The sequence below is a fragment of the Dendrobates tinctorius genome, unplaced genomic scaffold, assembly GCF_039654945.1.
Source record: "Dendrobates tinctorius isolate UK_male_01 unplaced genomic scaffold, ASM3965494v1 ptg000021l, whole genome shotgun sequence".
Lineage (NCBI taxonomy): Eukaryota > Metazoa > Chordata > Amphibia > Anura > Dendrobatidae > Dendrobates > Dendrobates tinctorius.
The window spans coordinates 17,096,278-17,114,979 of record NW_027361689.1 but is presented as its reverse complement, the minus strand read 5'-3'; the positions used below and the strand labels follow the sequence as shown (position 1 = coordinate 17,114,979).

Here is an 18,702-nt window from a genome sequence, read left to right as displayed (position 1 = left end):
ACTTTGCAGAGCCGCGACCTGGTCGTCTTTGCACACCTTTGCGAGGTTCTACATGGTTCATACCCAGGCCTCGTCTGATGCTGCGTTTGGTAGGAAGGTTCTGCAGGCGGCGGTAGCACATCGACCGACCTAAGCCCTTCCTTCCTTCGTTCCTTTATTGCTGTTCCCACCCTCGGGACTGCTTTGGATCGTCCCATGGTAATGTGTCCCCCAATGAAGCGATAAAAGAGGGATTTTGGGTTCTTACCGTAAAATCTCTTTCTTGGAGCCTTCATTGAGGTACACAGTACCCTCCCTGTTTAAGTTGTACCGTGTTGGGTTTTCGAGTTCCTTGTTGGGTTGGTACATATGTTGAGTTTTTTTTTTTTTTGGTTGCTTCTCCTACTGCTTTCTCACCAACTGAGGTACTTGGTGCCTGTCGGTGGGTGTATACTGCCGGGGAGGAGCTAAGTTTTTTTGTTTTGCATAGTGTCAGCCTCCTAGCAGCAGCATACACCCATGGTAATCTGTGTCTCCCAATGAAGGCTCCAAGAAAGAGATTTTACGGTAAGAACCCAAAATCCCTCTTTCTTTATCGCTTCATTGGGGGACACATTACCATGGGACGATCCAAAGCAGTCCCGAGGGTGGGAACAGCAATAAAGGAACGAAGGAAGGAAGGGCTTAGGTCGGTCGATGCCCCAAATTTTTTTTTAACTCATTTTCTACCAAGAGCCATAACTTTTCCCCTTACATAGCCGTACAAGGACTTGGTTTTCTTTTGTTTGCCGGATGAGCTGTGGTTATGAATGGCTGAAAGTCAGGAAAAGAAATCCAATTGGGTGGTGAAATGTAAAAAGTAAACAAAACTTTTTTTTTTTTTTTTTTTTTTATTATAATGGTGTTCATTGTATGGTAAAAATGATCCAGAAACTCTATTCTTCAGGTCAGTATGTTTCATGGAGATGCCAAACTTATTTTGACAGGTTATACACACACACGTGCATACACACATGCACTCTCGCTCGCTCATTCATACGCACTCATAAACTGTATTTCTGGGAGTAGGTGCAGCAAGCAATAAAAATCACTTTTTTGCAACTGGTTTTATTAAAGCATTTGCACAGTTTGCCTTCTATATCCGCTGTATTAGGCCAGGGTCAGACTTGCAAGAAACTTGCGCGAGTCTCTCACATCAATACCCGGCACTTGGGACCGGAGCGCTCAGCTGCATAGAAATACATGCAGCCGCACACTCCGGTCCCGAGTGCCGGCAGCAGTGCCGGGTATTGATACGCGAGACTCGTGTGAGTTTCTCGCAAGTGTGACCCCAGCCTTACGCTGTATATGACTAGCTGCAGAAGGAGTTAACTGAGAATCGGTCAGTCAACCCTCTTTAATGGTCTGTAGTTCTTTTATCTGTCTTTTCTGAGCTCCTCTCAGCTGAATTATTGCCACAGACAATATCCAAATTGATACAGAGCCTGTAAGTAAACCTGTACAAAAATATCATGCAAATCAACTGCAAAAAAATCTTTTTTAACTCCAAAAAAAAAAAAAAAAAATCTTTTTAAAATTTGTGTCAACTATCATTGATTAAGGGGGACTCTTCAAGTAAAGAGGGACAGAATTCATGGGTTGTGGTAATTGCATGCTCTTGGAAGCAGCGGAGGAAAAAAATGCAACATAAAAAGAAAACCAAGGTCCATAAATGGTTTACATGGATGTACAGCAGAATCCCCGGTCTACAGTCCCATGAGTGACTGGGGGAAGCTGAAGCCGGGCCAGCGATCAGTTGGTGCTCGCAGGGTGCCCCTTTATCTGGGTGTTGGGCACAGTCGCGCTGCTTAGTTTTCTGTGCAGATATTTTAATTTCGCCGCCTCCTTCTGCAGGTTCTGGTGTACGATCTCCGCTCCAACCGGCCCCTGATTGTAAAGGATCAGCAGTACGGGCTCCCCATCAAATCCATCCAATTTCACGATCCGTTAGAGCTGATAATATCTTCTGATTCCAGAATCATCAAAATGTGGAACAAGGATAATGTAAGTGCACAGAGGGGTGTGTGGTGCTGGTGGATCGCTGAGCGCAGTAAGCCGAATTCTCCTGGACCCGATGCTTTACCCTAAGGGTGCTTTCTCTTTGCATCCTGTGTCCCCGTCAGGGCATACGTCCGAAATCCCCCACAAAACCGGGTCAAGATGCATGGGCCGACGTGCCATAGAATGTAATGGTGACTTCACAGAGATAACGCACGCTGTGCTGTGCACTTTTTTTGGGAGTGAACGCCAACAGGAGGTAGACACTCAGACATAGCCCACTGCTGAGGGGGTGTCCAGCCGTAGGCTACAAGTCTGCAGTCACTCTTTGCAACTGCGGACTTTTGACTACTCTGAGTGATGAGGATTCTCCAGCTCCAGAAGCATCCGTTGCCTGACCGCAAGGATGTGATTTGCATACATGTGGTCAACATACCGACTAGACGAGCGCAGCCTCATTCAGTGAAGGTGTACTGAGTGAGGCCGGACACGTCTAGTCGGAAGTGTACAAATCGAGTACTTGCTGTCACATGACTCCCTGTGCCGGCACCGGAGAAGCGCTGTGAGGATTCAGAGTGACTGCAGACATGCACCCCAACGCCGGACAACACTTTTAAATGCATTACAGTTTGTAAGCTAGGTGGCGCGCCGTTCCAGGAACCCATCGGCCATGACACGCTCACAGTGCCTATAGGTTAGAATGCAGCTAGGGGGTCTGCTATAATAGTGCTCCAGTGAAGACAATACTGTAGTGTTGCAGCATATAGTATAGATAAGTGCAAAAAAAAAACCCCAGATAATTGCCTGGTCGGGACGGGGTTAAAACTTTGTGCAGGGTGATCATGGTGCTCTGTAGTGGTGTCCAGATCTGGATCATTTGCCCGCTCCCCGATGTATGGGCAGCCTTTCCCGTCTTCTCCACTGGTTGCAGCAGTAAACCAGTTATGAGCGCACATCTCCGGGGCGTGGGCTCTGCTTTTATAGCAGATCTTGCTGGGATTACGGGAATGAATGGGATTTTACTTTCTGCAATTATTTCAGAACAGGATTGTACAGCCTGAAAATGCTTCCAGATGCCCCATAATGTGCAGCCGGCGGCGCCCCCTCTGGCCGTTCTCATCATCTACCTGGATCTCCTCACTAGGGAGTCGTTCTTACTGTTAAATCACCAGGTTTGAATTTTCTTTTTTTCCCCCACAGGGAAAAGTTCTTACCTCTATTGAACCCGAGGCCGATGTCAATGATGTTTGCCTTTATCCTAATTCAGGTGAGAACCCATTTTACATGTGTGTATAGAAGATGTGACCCCCTAATACGGCCTCCAGCCCCACCGCTATCCCCACCATCAGCCCTTAGAACCAGTGCTCCCTCACTTATGTCCTCCAGTACATGTTACTGCAAGGCAATGTCTGCTCCTTGCAAAAACAGGGTCAGCTTTACATTGTAACTTCCCTATTTTTAGGGAAACTATGATGTAGATAATTTGGGCAGTGCTGGCGTTAGAGGTGCAAGCATCATTCATGCCCCTTCCTTAAGCAATTATATACCAGACACACCGTCGACTTGGACCCTTCGCAATGTGAAACGTTCCTCCTTAGACCCACAGTCAGAGGCCTCTCGTTTAGACAGAACAGATCTCCTGCTTTGTACTGATGAGAGGAAAAAGCCCTGAAGCAGTGTCTGAAAATGGAGGGTCTGTTTTGGCTTCTTACCCTAAGACATGTAGCAAGGCTTGTTACAGGGTTGACATTGATTTGTAGGACTGCTACTTCCAATAGGAAAAATATAGCAAAACGAGACTGATTTATACAAATGGTCATTCTCTGGTGATCATTCCCCTCCTATCCTTGCACTGCCCGTATTTCAGAGTCTGAGAACTGACTGTCAGTACATGAGGTTTTATCACAGCGGGTATGTTGTGGGTCCTATCTCCCCCTCTCTGTTCACTCCCTGCTGTCAGCACTGATAGTAATGATGTGCTGCCGGAGGTTCCCATGACCCCCGCTATCGGGCTGCCTGTAGACTCCGTGCCCGCACAGCTGCCAGGTGTCTGATAACATTTTTTCCCGCTCTCTGTTTTTTGTCTCCAGGAATGCTGTTCACTGCCAACGAAGCTCCTAAAATGAACGTCTATTATATTCCGGTAGGTTCAGTCCGTTCTGTGTTTTGGGGCGCTGTGTGACATGGACACTTTATTTATCAGACCCAGATACATACAGGTGTTTGGCCACATACCAATTAGTGGCAGCTATTTCCTCATGGCGGCTCAGTACAAAATTACAGCCTCTTCTGTGGTTATCCGTCATGGGTGGTAAATCTAATAATAATCTTTATATAGCGCCAACATATTCTGCAGCGCTTTACAGTTCCAAAACACAAGTCATAAGTAACAACGTTAACAATACAGTAATTAAAGCCAAATAAGACGGACCCTGCTCGTGAGAGCTTACAATCTACAATGACATGGGGGAGATACAAAGTGCAGGTGTGTATTTACAATGGTGTATTTACAATGAAGGTCCAGCCATCTTGAGGGAGTGGGGGATAGATAGTTACTGAATGGGCTACACACGCACACTTACACATTGAATGACTGTGATTAGTGAACGTGATAAGCCGCTCTGAACAGATGTGTTTTGAGGGAGCGCCTAAAACTGCAAATTGTGGATGGTCCTAATTTCTTGGGGAAGAGCATTCCAGAGGATTGGCGCAGCGTGGGAGAAGTCTTGGAGTCGGGAGTTGGAGGTGCGGATTAGTGCAGAGGTTAGTCGAAAGTCATTTGCAGAGCGCAGCAGTCGGCTAGGCCGATACAGAAATGAGGGAGGAGATGTAGGGGGGTGCCACACTGTGGAGAGCTTTGTGGGTGACAACAAGTACTTTTAATTGGATCCTATAATGAATGGGCAGCCAGTGTAATGACTGACAAAGAGCGGACACGTTCGAGTACCGATTAGTTAGATGGATGACCCTGGCTGCTGCATTAAGTATGGACTGGAGCGGGGATAGTCGAGTAGTGGGGAGGCCAATTAATAGAGCGTTGCAGTAGTCCAGGCGGGAGTGGAACTAGGCGACAGTGAGGGGTTTTGTTGTTTCCATGGTGAGAAAAGGGCGGATTCTGGAGATGTTCGTTAGGTGTAAGCGGCAAGAGTGGGCAAGAGATTGTATATGGGATGTGAAGGAGAGATTGGTGTCAAACAGCTGCCCAATAATGCACAGAAACCTTCCTGCTCATCACAGCGTAACTGGGGAGATTGTGTACTCTGGACCCCAGAAAGTATCTGAGCATGGTGCCTCTTACTGTGGCTTGTGAAATTATTCACCCCCTTGGCTTTTTACCAATTTTGTTATATACATCCTTTGGTTAAATTTTTTTTGTAATCCGATTTGTCTGTGATTTCATCAGCATTATATAGTCAAAGATGGTAAAGTGAAGTGAGAAAAATAAAGGCATAAATTAAGATAATGGGATCAAATAACAAAGAATTGGCACGTGCATATGTTTTCATGCCTATTGCTATAAAGCTCCTCAAAAAATTTCTGGTGAAAGCAATTACCTTCATAAGTCACTATCTATCTTGAAGGAGCTGGAGCAGTTTTGCCTTAAGGAATGGGCAATAATCCCAGTGGCAAGATGTGGAAAGCTCATAGAGACTTATCCAAAGCGCCTTTCAGCTAGACGTGCCGCAAAAGGAGGCTCTGCAAAGTACTGACTTTAGGGAGGGTGAAGAGTTCTGCACAGTGAAGCTTTCAGTTATTTTATCCTATTTGTTTACTTCACAATAAAAAGAAACCAAATGTTCACGTTGTAGACATGTTCTTTACATGAGCTGATGGAAACCCTAAAAAAAAAAGGTTCCAGGTTGTGAGGAAGCAAAACACAAACGCAAAAAAAAAAAATGCTAAGAGAGTTGAATACTTTTGCAAGCCACTGTAGCTTCCCAGAAGAGCCGTGTATGCAGGACGACCTAAGTTGCCCACTTTTCTGGAAACACAATATGCTTTGAATGTTTCAGTTAAAAATGTACCCATTTAACCCCTTCCCGACCAATGACGCCACATGGGCGTCATGAAAACCTGTGCCATTATGACCAGTGACGCCTATGTGGTGTCATGACTTTATAGCCCCCCTGCGGGTCGGGTGACCGGGGTCACTGAAAGGCTGGAGGAAGTTACCTGACTTCCCCACACACCGGCTGGTGGGGGCGATCGAGTGCCGCTGTCGCTCCCGGTGTACCGCGGTCCCAGATCATGGGCGCCGCCATCTTGGAAAATGGCGGGCGCATGCGCAGTGCGCACGCCCGAATCTGCCGGCTGCAGATTCGATTCATTCATTTTGATCACTCTCACAGTGATCAAAATGAAATAAAAAGTAAATAACCCCCCCCCCCCCCCCCCTCTATCACCCCCATAGGTAGGCACATATAAAATAAAGAAAATATTTTTATTTTTATTTTTCCATTAGGGTTAGGGCTAGGATTAAAGCTAGGGTTAGGGCTAGGATGGAGTTAGGGTTAGGGTTGGAGTTAGGGTTAGGGTTGGAATTAGGGTTAGGGGTGTGTTGGGGTTAGAATTGTTTAGGCTCATCAGGGGGTCTCCAAACGCGACATGGTGCCACCATTGATTCCAGCCAACTTTGTGTTCAAAAAGTCAAACGGTGCTCTCTCTTCCAAGCCCCGACGTGTGCCCAAACAGTGGTTTACCCCAACATATGGGGTATCAGCGTGCTCAGAACAAATTGCACAACAAGTTGGGGGTCTAATTTCTCCTTTTACCCTTGGGAAAATAAAAAATTGGGGGCTAAAAAATTATTTTTGCGGAAATTGAAATGATTTTTTTATTTTCACGTCTCTGCATTATAAACTTGGGGTTCAAAATGCTCACCAGACATCTAGATAAGTTCCTTAGGGGGTCTTGTTTCCAAAATGGGGTCACTTGTGGGGGGTTTCTACTGTTTAGGCACATCAGGGGCTCTGCAAACGTAACGACGACCGCAGACCATTCCATCAAAGTCTGCATTTCAAAATGTCACTACTTCCATTCCGAGCCCTGACGTGTGCCCAAACAATGGTTCCCCGCCACATATGGGGTACCAGTGTACTCAGGACAAATTGGACAACAACTTTTGGGGTCCAATTTCTCCTCTTACCCTTGTGAAAATAAAAAATTGTGGACTAAAAAATAATTTTTTGAGGGGAAAAAAATTTTTTATTTTCACGGCTCTGCTTTATAAACTTCTGTGAAGCACCTGGGGGTTCAAAGTGCTCACTATGCATCTAGATAAGTTCTTTAGGGGGTCTAGTTTCCAAAATGGGGTTATTTGTGGGGGAGCTCCAAAGTTTAGGCGCACAGGGGCTCTCCAAACACGACATGGTGTCCACTAACGATTGGAGCTAATTTTCCTTTCAAAAAGTCAAATGGCGCTCCTTCCCTTCTGAGCCCTGCCGTGCGCCCAAACAGTGGTTCCTCCCCACATATGGGGTACCAGCGTACTCAGGGCAAACTGGACAACAACTTTCGTGGTCCAATTTCTCCTGTTAGCCATGTGAAAATAAAAAAAATAGCGTGCTAAAAAATCATTTTTGAGGAAAAAAAATGATTTTTTTATTTTCACTGCTCTGTGTTATAAACTTTTGTAAAGCACTTAGGGGTTCAAAGTGCTCACTACACATCTAGATAAGTTCCATAAGGGGTCTAGTTTCCAAAATGGGGTCACTTGTGGGGGGTTTTCACTGTCTAGGCACACAGGGGTCTCCAAACGCAACATGGTGTCCGACAACGATTGGAGCTAATTTTCCATTCAAAAAGTCATAAGGTGCTCCTTCCCTTCCGGACCCTGCCGTGCGCCCAAACAGTGGTTTATGACCACATATGAGGTATCGGTGTACTCAGGAGAAATTGCTCAATACATTTTGGGATCCATTTTATCCTGTTGCCCATATGAAAATGAAAAAATTGAGGCTAAAAGAAAATTTTTGTGGAAAAAAAAAAAAAAAATTTTTTTTTTTTTACGGATCAATTTGTGAAGTACCTGAGGGTTCAGAGTGATCACTATGCATCTAGATAAGTTCCTTGGGGGGTCTAGTTTCCAAAATGGGGTCACTTGTGGGGGAGCTCCAATGTTTAGACACATCAGGGGCTCTCCAAACGTGACATATGACCACATATGAGGTATCGGTGTACTCAGGAGAAATTGCCCAACAAATTTTATGATCCATTTTATCCTGTTACCCATGTGAAAATGAAAAAATTGATGATAAAAGAAAATTTTTGTTCGGAAAATTAAAATGTCCATTTTTTCCTTCCACGTTGCTTTAGTTCCTGTGAAGCACCTGAAGGGTTAATAATCTTCTTGAATGTAGTTTTGAGCACCTTGAGAGGTGCAGTTTTTAGAATGGTGTAACTTTTGGGTATTTTCTGCCATATAGACCCCTCAAACTGACTTCAAATGTGAGGTGATCCCTAAAAAAATGGTTTTGTAAATTTTGTTGTAAAAATGAGAAATCGATGGTCAACTTTTAACCCGTATAACTTCCTAACAAAACAAAATTTTGTTTCCAAAATTGTGCTGATGTAAAGTAGACATGTGGGAAATGTTATTTAGTAACTATTTTGGGTCCCATAACTCTCTGGTTTAACAGAATAAAAATTCAAAATTTAAAAATTGTGAAATTTTCAAAATTTTTGCCAAATTTCTGATTTTTTTCACAAAAGCAAAAATTATCAACCTAAATTTACCACTAACATGAAGCCCAATATGTCACTAAAAAACAAGCTCAGAATTGCTAGGATGCGTTGAAGCGTTCCAGAGTTATTACCTCAAAAGGACACTGGTCAGAATTGCAAAAAATGGCCGGGTCATGAAGGGGTTAAAGAGGACCTGTCACCAGGTCAGAGGTGGTGATTTTTGCTCTCCTTTCCTTTCACGCTGCTTCCCTGCGTATTCCATTTGAAATTTAAAAAAAAAAAAAAAAAAATCTGCCCTACGGCTTCAGAGATATGGGCCTTTTTATTTTGTGCTTTTTTTTTCTTTGCTAAGGGGGTGTGACTCAAGGGGTAATTCTGGCTGAAGACATGCCCCCAGAGAATCTAATTTGCCACACCCCTCTGTAAAAACCATAAAGTTTTGCACCAAACATGTGATATGGAAGCAACTGATATTTTACGGCCTGATTGGGTGGATCAACCACTCCGGATTCTGAGAACTGGGTGAGGGAGATGCAATCACTGACTGTCCCAACAGGCGCCTCCTAACAGAATGAGCTAAATGTGCCGGTCGCTGTGAATTCTGTGCTCCGGCTTCTAAACATGCACAACCGCTGCTCGTGTGGACAGTGAAGGAGCATTGAGCCGCATTACAGCGGTTTGATCAAAGTGCATGTGCCCATCTGCCGTTGACAAGGCGGCCTCTGCAGAGGGGCAGCTGCATTATCAGACTTGCTTCTCTCAGGCTTAGGCTTTTCTCTAACTAGCGCTGGATTTTATCAGACCCTTAAAAGGAATCTGTCACCCTTTTTTTTTTTTTTTTTTTTTTTTTTTTTTGGCCTTTCAGCTGCCGGCATTGACATCAGGGGCTTATCTACAGCATTCTGTAATGCTGTAGATAAGAACCTCCCCCCCTCCCCCCCCCCCCCCCCCCCCCCCCCGATGAAACCTGAAAGATAAGAAAAAAGTTAGATTATACTCACTGGAGGGGGTGGTCCAGTCCGATGGGTGTCACGGTCCGACGCCTCCCATCTTCATATGATGCCGTCCTCTTCTTCCCTTCTTGTAGTGGCTCCAGCGCAGGCGCACTGCTCTGCCCTGTTAACGGCAGAGCAGAATACTGCAGTGCGCAGGCGTCAGGAGAGGTCTGGCGACTGCGCACTGCCATATTCAAAGCTCTGCCCTCAACAGGGTAGAGCGGTGTGCCTGTGCCGGAGCCACTACAGGAAGGGAAGAAGAGGATGGCATCATATGAAGATGGGAGGCGCCGGACGGGACTGCGGCACCCATCGGACCGGACCACCCCTCCGGTGAGTATAATCTAACGTGTTTTTCATCTTTCAGGTTACATCGGGGGCTTTTCTACAGCATTGCAGAATGCTGTAGATAAGCCCCTGATGTCAATGCCGGCAGCTGATAGTAAAAAAAAAAAAAAGGGTGACAGATTCCCTTTAAAAATTCTGCCAATTTCAGATATTATGCTTTCGTTTTCTCCCCCCTTCTTCCAAGAGCCATAACTTTTTTCCCGTCAAGATAGTTGTATGAAGACTTCGATGTTTTGGAAGGCAAGCTGCAGTTTTGCATGACCTCATTCACGTTACCACAAAATGTGTTGAAAAACTTTGAAAACAAATTCCAAGTGCGGCAAAATGGTAGAAAAAGGGGTTCTTTACAGCATTCATTGTGGTAAAAATGACCTGACAACATGATTCTTCAGCCCAGTACGATTACTGTGATACCAAACACTTTAGTGCTTTTTTTTTTTTTTGTTTTTATTTTTCTTTACAAAAATTGTTTTGTTTCGTGTGGACCTGTGGGATCTTAGGCCTCTTTAACACTTCAGTCTTTTGCTGTCAGTCGAAATCCGCCCTTCTTCGAAAAAAAACGGATCCCTTTTTTTTTCTGTCGGAATCCGTTCTTTTCCCATAGATTTATATTAGCGGCGGATTGTGACGGATGGTCGGCCGTTGCATCCGTTTTTTATGGATCTGTTGGAATGTAAGCGTCCGCCGTCTTCAGTAGACGGACAAAGGAACGTTTTTTTTTTTCAGTGTCGGACCCGCTATTTTAGACTGAGCATTCCCAGAACATTTTACCATTCATGCAGTTTTAACCCTAAAAGCTGTTCTGGAAAAGGGAAAAAAAAAATCAGTCACACACACGTCTCTTTCTCGCGCGCTCTTTCTCTCGCGCGCTCTTTCTCTCGCGCGCTCTTTCTCTCGCGCGCTCTTTCTCTCGCGCGCTCTTTCTCTCGCGCGCTCTTTCTCTCGCGCGCTCTTTCTCTCGCGCGCTCTTTCTCTCTCGCGCTCTTTCTCTCTCGCGCTCTTTCTCTCTCGCGCTCTCTTTCTCTCGCGCTCTCTTTCTCTCGCGCTCTCTTTCTCTCGCGCTCTCTTTCTCTCGCGCTCTCTTTCTCTCGCGCTCTCTTTCTCTCGCGCTCTCTTTCTCTCGCGCTCTCTTTCTCTCGCGCTCTCTTTCTCTCGCGCTCTCTTTCTCTCGCGCTCTCTTTCTCTCGCGCTCTCTTTCTCTCGCGCGCTCTCTCTCTCCAACTGATGTCAAATGACTCAAGTGTGAAAGAGGCCTTAATTATTTTTTTGGGATGGCACAGAAGAATAACCTATCAGGATTGCATCACTTGAATGCTGCTATTAGAAGGTGTGGCTGTAAAACACAGCCAACTCCTGCCCTTCGTGGAACGGTGTTTGCTTCTTGGCCTCCTCCTTACTCTTGCGCCCACTTCATTACCTAATAGTACAAAGGGAAGGAGCTGTTCCACTCTGCTGCAGTTTGCGATGGCCTGGACCAAGTATGCAGTGTCTGATTAGTGTGTGGTATTATTAAATCCGCCCCCATATGTAAAGATAGCGGTCATTCAGTGAGGCTGAGCCATATACTAAAATATGGAGCACATTACTTTGTATATAAGAGAAGCACCTAACAAGTGTATAGGAACCACCCTCCTCTCATGCACTTTGACGCATATATAATTGTCTTGTGGTTGGAAAATGAGAGCCCAGCCGTACCCACATCCTACCGCCACAGCATGCAATGTCTTATGTGCTCCTCATTACGATACCGCTGAATTTAGCTCCTTAAGAACAAAGCCATGCAAAAAATAGACACGCAATGTAGAGGGCAGGCGTTCTGCAGAATAAAGGTGCCGGCCAACGTCTGGGCCAAATCCAATAGATGCAGATCTTCAGCTCTAGGATTACTGCGCGGTATCCAATTATACAGCCTGGGGTCTGCTGTAGACTGACATATGTTCTGTCTGCAAACAACCTCCTCCCCACTTTGCAAAGAAGGTGACCTTTTTCAGCATTGGCACAAATTTATTTCATTGTCACATTCCTTTTGGCTGTTTTGTGAAACATATATATATATATATATCCAAATTGAAGCTGTCAAAATGGGAATCGTTGCAAATCTCCGAAAAAACATAATTTAAAAATAAAAACCCGACGTATCTTTAAGTTCAGTTAAGCTTCTGTTATGTCATGTACTGTGTAGATCGCTGATGGAGGGAATCTCCTGCTCTGATTCTGCTCTGACGAGTAGGAGGACGCTTCTCTTTATGACTTTTATTTTGTGGTAGGGTTTGCAAATCTCTCTATTATAGGATTTGTCTTCATTACTGTAGAATAAAAAAATCTGTCTTCCATACCCCTGCTTTTCCCTGGTCTATTTGCCTTGTCTTCAGCTGCACGGATATCAAAATGTACTCATTAGGAGTACAGATGATAGCAGTGATGGATCAACTCAGCAACTGTCTCACTAACTCTGTGGATAAGCTGGTATAGGAGACTATTCTGATAAGTACAACACTCGGAAACACGAGCTGACCATTTGACTGAGTGTGTTTTTTCAGACCAATCTCATGCAGCAGCTTATCCCCAGAGAACATAGTGATACAGGTACTTGGCTGACGCTTTCACTGCCATCATCTGTACTCCAAATGAGCATGTTCTGTGATTAAGGCCGGTTTCACACTAGCGCATTTTCAACGCGCGCACGGCCGGGGGTAGCTCCGCCCCCGATCCGGCTCTCTGCCCGGCGTGCCCGCCCCTTCCTTGTAGCGCCGCCTCCTAGCGGACAGCGGCGCCTGCGATCGGCGCACCCTATCTTTAGCATAGGGTGCGCCGATCGTGCGCAGGCCGTGCGCTAGTTGCGCTTTGACCTGCGCTGCGCACTTTTGACGGTGCGCCGTGCGCGCCAAAATCCGAAAAGTTTGATTTTGGCGCGCACGGCGCACCGTCAAGAGTGCACAGCGCAGGTCAAAGCGCAACTAGCGCACGGCCTGCGCACGATCGGCGCACCCTATGCTAAAGATAGGGTGCGCCGATCGCAGGCGCCGCTGTCCGCTAGGAGGCGGCGCTACAAGGAAGGGGCGGGCACGCCGGGCAGAGAGCCGGATCGGGGGCGGAGCTACCCCCGGCCGTGCGCGCGTTGAAAATGCGCTAGTGTGAAACCGGCCTAAGGCAGGCAAATAGACTGGGGAAAAGTAAGGGTTGGAAGCCACTTATTTTTACAGGTGTGAAGAAAAATTACCATAATCAAGCGATTTGCAAAGTTTCAGAACTTTCTATGCTTGAAGAAAAAAAAATATTTCAAAAAATGAAATGTTTAGTAATTCTTTGAGACATGGAGATGCAAGTTAAAAAGAGAAATTGGGGATCCCATGTTTCATAACATTCCATGCTGGAGATAATTCTTGAAATGTAAAAAAAAAAAAAAGTTGGTCACTCTTTAAATGAGTATTCTCAAGTTATTAAATTGCTTTGATTAGACAGTATGGAAGTAGGCAAGTTTGCAATTGACTTGCCTTTTCTATACAATGCTATTCTCCTGCTGGGAGCGCTTTAATCTTCCATACTGTACAGCTGGTTTCGGCCACTGGTGCCTGTCCAGAGCCTGTGTGTGCAGTAGTGTTACATTACAGGAGAAGGGTTAACTCCTAAGATACAAGCCACCTCTCTCCAGCCTGTTGATTTCTTTACAGCAGTTAGCTACTCTCAGCTCCTGACCAGCTGCTATAAATTTAGCACAATCACAAGCCCACACCATTCGCTGCCCCTAGAGCAGGTCTCATAATCAGGGCTCACACTGTCCAGAGCAGTGTGCTTGTCCAAATGCTCTTTTCTCGGTCGCCTTATTGGGGGACACAGAGACCATGGGTGTATGCTGCTGCCACTAGGAGGCTGACACTATGCACAAAAAAGGGTTAGCTCCTCCTCCGCAGTGTACACCCCACCGACCAGCAGGGAATTCCTCAGTTTAGCTTAGTGTCAGTAGGAGGTGGACACGGGTCTTTCTTTAGACCCATATCTACCTCGATGTGCGTCGTTCCTTTTCAGGTTTCCGGAGGGATACAGTGTGAAGAGTCACAACTGTACTCCCACAAAGAGACTATGAGTACGGCATGTACTGCCACTCCGTATCCTCATAGCTCTCCATGCGGACCAGTAACTCAGCGCAGATGCGCGCCAGCGACGGATGGTCCTTGCCAAACGCCTCCCACCCACTCGCCCACCAGAGCCTGTCGGTCGGAAGAGGCGCAGACACGGGAAAGATTAACAGACAGCGTTGGATAAAGAAGGTACCTTTATTGGAGCAGAGGAGCGGCGCATTGAGCAAACCACCGCAAGGATACATTGGAGCGGCACCAAGGCAGCGCTGCAGGATGCGGCCCGCGCCTTCCGACGGTCGCCGCATTTCACCTAGGCCCCGACTGCGGTGCGGGCCTTGTCTCCCCCCGCCTGTATTCATCGGTGGATTCATCTTCTGGCGCGGTTCTGGCGGCATCTTCCTTGTGTGTGGCCGCTGCAGCGTTGCGGCACTTCCGCGCCGCCCATTGCTGACAGGCGGCCGCCGTCTCTAATTTAGTCCCCGGCTTCATTTTAGGCCTTCGCGCCCGTCGCGGCCACGCCCCCCGCCCACTCATAGGCCGGCTGCGCTCCCGCCCGTTCCTAGGCCCTCCCACCGCCTCTTGGCCTGTGGCTGGGTATGGGGGACGGTTTCCTTTTGTTCAGTTGGCTAACTCCGCCCTTCTTCTTGGACCTCCTGAACCACGTTTTTTCCTCCACCTCAGGCTGCCGCCATCTTTGCAGCCTGTCAGCCGGAGACGATAGACGGATGTCAGCTATCCCCTGCTGGGGTCCTGCAATTCTCACAAGCCTGGTACAGCGCTTTGGGGGACACCGGACCGTGAGTAGTTCTGCTACTGCAGACTGACACCCTCCTCTGCCTTTCTGTCCCCCAACCTTCCGGCTCTTCTTCAGGGTCCTTCTGTTCCTTCTTTATGTCTAACTCTAAGTCTGAGTGTAGCCGGCCGTCGGCCCCCACGGGCACTCTAGTCCAGTTCGTCGCATGCCCCTCTTGCAATCGCAAACCCTAACCCCGTTCAGGAGCCATCTATTGTGCCACGTGAAAGCGAATTCCCCATCCCTGGCTGGGCCTCGTCTCTTTCACAATCTGTGGCAGACCTCAGCAGAGTGTCTCAGTCCCTAGTGGCCGTTCTTGATAGGTTGCCCCTGGACACTTCTGCAGGGTCCAGCAGGTCGCAAGACATTCCATCTGAGCCAGCCAGCAGAAGCCGCAAAAGACCCAGGCAGGATCTCCGGCCGGAATCCTCTCCTGGCCTCACATCCCCACATAGTCCTTCCCAGCAGTCGCCCTCCCGTGCCTCCTCACCAGAGTCAGGTGAAGCGTTTTTAGAGCTGGATTCGGACCAGGACGCGGACATGAAGGTTACAGTACAGAACCTCATTGCTGCGATTCACCACACCTTCGAAATCTCAGACTCCCCTGCGAAATCCTCAGATCAGGAGGTTTTGTTCAGACGGGCAGAAACACCTTCCAGGGTCTTCGCCTCCCACTCTGAGTTTGGCAAGGAAAGAGAAAATCCGACCAGGCGCTTTCAAAGAGGGAAGCGCCTCGGCGTGCTGTATCCGTTTGCCAAAGAGCTCACCGATAACTGGTCTGCTTCCCCCTCGGTAGACGCACCCGTGTCCAGACTTTCTAACAACACGGTCCTCCCGATTTCAGGTGTGGCGTCGTTACAAGATTCTAATGATAGAATTATAGAATCTTTAGCAAAGTCAGCATTTGAAGTAGCTGCAGCGGTGCTAAGCCCAGCCTTCACTTCACTTGGGTAGCGAAGGCCATAGCCACTTGGGCAGAGGATCTCCGCAAGGGCATCCTAGATAAGGCCCAACCAGGGCATTTGGCTGATCAGGCCAACCAGATCTCCCATGCAGGGGATTATCTACTCTCTGCCTCCTTGGATGCCGCGTCCTGCGCAGTTCAGGCATCAAGCAACATGGTGGCAGTCCGACGTACAATTTGGCGCAAAGCTTGGCAGGCGGATTTCTCTTCAAGAAAGTCCCTTACCAATCTGCCTTTTCAGGGAGCACGTCTCTTCCGATTCCAGCTGGACCAGATTATTAAGGACGCCACTGGGGGCACGAGTTCCCTCCTCCCTCAGTCCAAGCCTCGCAGACCTCCGCTAAGACGTCAGTCTCGGCCCTTTCGGTCTTTCCGCCGCTTCAATACGGCAGAGAACTTCTCTAACCAACAGAGACCGCAGGCATGCCAGGTAGGAAGAAGGTGCCTTTCAGACCCACTCCTTCCTGGCGATCTCACTCCTCCCAGGTCAGATCCTCCAGGTCCAGATCTGGACGGTCCACATCAGCATGTCTATCAACGGACCCCCGGGGGTCCTTCCCAATTAGGAGGTCGACTCCTTTTCTTCAGAGACGTCTGGCTTGCCTCAGTAGAGGACACTTGGGTCAGGGAAGTTGAATCATCAGGATACAAGATAGTTAGATTCTCGTCCTCGGGATCGTTTTTTCGAGTCCTGACCTCCAAAGGATCCTGCCTTAGTTCTGGGGTTCTTTGCGTCCATCGCTTTTCTCCTCAATTACGGAGTGATTGTGCCCGTTCCCGAATCAGAATGTTTCACAGGATTTTATTCAAACCTGTTTGTGGTACCGAAAGAAGGCTGGACAGTTCGCCCATCTTGGGCCTCAAGTTACTCAACTAGAGAGTCCGTCTGCGTCACTTCCGAATGGAGTCTCTTCGGTCGGTAATCGCTTCCATGGAGATGCAGGAGTTCATGTGTTCAATAGACATTCAAGATGCCTATCTACATGTTCCCATATTCTCCGGGCATCATAAGTTCCTGCGTTGCGCGATTCGCCAGCAACATTACCAGTTCGTTGCACTGCCGTTCGGTCTCGCCACCGCACCCAGAGTATTCACAAAGATCATGGCGGCGTTGATGGCCTCGTTGAGAATCAGAGGTCTCCTTCTCTTTCCGTACCTCGACGACATTCTGATCAAAGCTCCATCCTTTCATCAAGCTCGCCAAAGTCTTACCATCGTCCTCGACACCCTGTCCAATTTAGGGTGGCTCGTCTACAGGAAGAAGCCCTGTCTTGTCCCGACACAATGTCTTGTGTTTCTGGGTCTATTGTTCGACACTCGGCGATCGAGGGTTTTTCTCCCACAAGAGAAAATTGGCTCTCTGCAGCGGGATGTACGATTGTTGCAGATCATACGACTTCCATCTCTCCGAACAATCATGAAAGTCCTGGGAAAGATGGTGGTGGCGACAAAGGCAGTTCCCTTTGCCCAATTTCACTCCAGACCTCTCCAACACGCCATCCTGTCTCGGGGGAACAGGTCTGTCCTTTCCCTGGATCACCCATTTCGACTTTCATACCGGGTCAAGCGGTCACTCAACTGGTGGTTGACGTCACCTCTCATCCTCTTGGGTCGGTCTTTTCTTCCCATTCACTGGCAGATTGTAACAACGGATGCCAGCCTCCTCGGCTGGGGTGCAGTGTTCCACAATCACACTGTTCAGGGTCGATGGTCGACTCGGGAATTAGCTCTGTAGATCAACGTCCTAGAGATACGAGCGATCCATCTGGCTCCCGTCCACTGGGAGAGGCTCCTCAGGGGCCTGCCTGTCCGGATTCAGATAGACAATGCTACAGCGGTGGCATATCTCAACCGCCAAGGAGGGACACGGAGTGTCTCAGCCCTGGCAGAAGTGTCCAAGATTCTTCATTGGGCAGAGATTTCCGTTCCGACAATTTCCGCGGTACACGTTCCCGGTGTAGACAACTGGGCCGCCGATTTTCTCAGCCGCGTGGGTCTCACGGCGGGAGAGTGGTCCCTACATCTGGAGGTGTTTCATCTGCTTTGCCGTCGATGGGGAACCCCGGATGTAGACCTGCTGGTGTCTCGCCTCAACAGGAAAGTCCCACAGTTTGGTTCCAGGTCTCGAGACCCTCTGGCAGTGGGCGCCGACGCTCTGGCCGTTCCTTGGTCGCAGTTCGAACTCCCTATCTGTTCCCTCCCCTGCCTCTTCTTCCCAAGCTGTTGAAGATCAAAGCAGAAGGAATTCCAGTCATTTTCATCGCCGAATTGGCCCAGAAGGTCTTGGTTCGCGGACATTGTCAACCTTCTCGCGGACACCCCCTGGAAGCTTCCAGACAGGGCAGATCTGCTGTCTCAAGGCACGATTTGCCACCCCAGTCCTCGGCCGCTCACTTTAATGGCGTGGCTGTTGAGACCGAGGTTTTGAAACGGGCAGGATTCTCCGATCAAGTAATTCATACCATGATCCGAGCCAGAAAGCCATCATCTTCCAGAGTTTATTACTGTACTTGGAAGACCTATTTCACTTGGTGTGAGGCCAATGTCATCGCGCCCATGTGTGTTTCGCTCCCTTCTGTTCTGGCGTTTCTTCAGGCAGGGCTGGATGCGGGGCTTGCCCTCAGTTATTTGAAGGGTCAAGTTTTGGCGCTGTTCATTATATTTCAGAAGACGTTGGCCTCCCGCCCTCAGGTCAAAACCTTTCTTCAGCGCATGGCTCACACGGCTCCTCCGTACCGAGCGCCCGTGGATCCATGGGATCTTAATCTGGTTCTTGAGGTTCTGCAAGGTCCTCCTTTTGAACCTCTCAGGGATGTTTCCCTT

General features: G+C 48.0%; 1 protein-coding gene across 1 annotated transcript in view; it reads left to right on the top strand.

The window, feature by feature from the left end:
- The window catches only part of NOL10 (nucleolar protein 10), a 57,241-nt gene that overhangs the window by 12,768 nt on the left and 25,771 nt on the right, over positions 1-18,702 (top strand). The window contains exons 11-13 of the mRNA XM_073568226.1: positions 1,873-2,022; positions 3,217-3,283; positions 4,107-4,159. Coding sequence (XP_073424327.1) covers positions 1,873-2,022; positions 3,217-3,283; positions 4,107-4,159 — 270 coding nt within the window. The remainder of the gene's footprint in view (positions 1-1,872; positions 2,023-3,216; positions 3,284-4,106; positions 4,160-18,702) is intronic.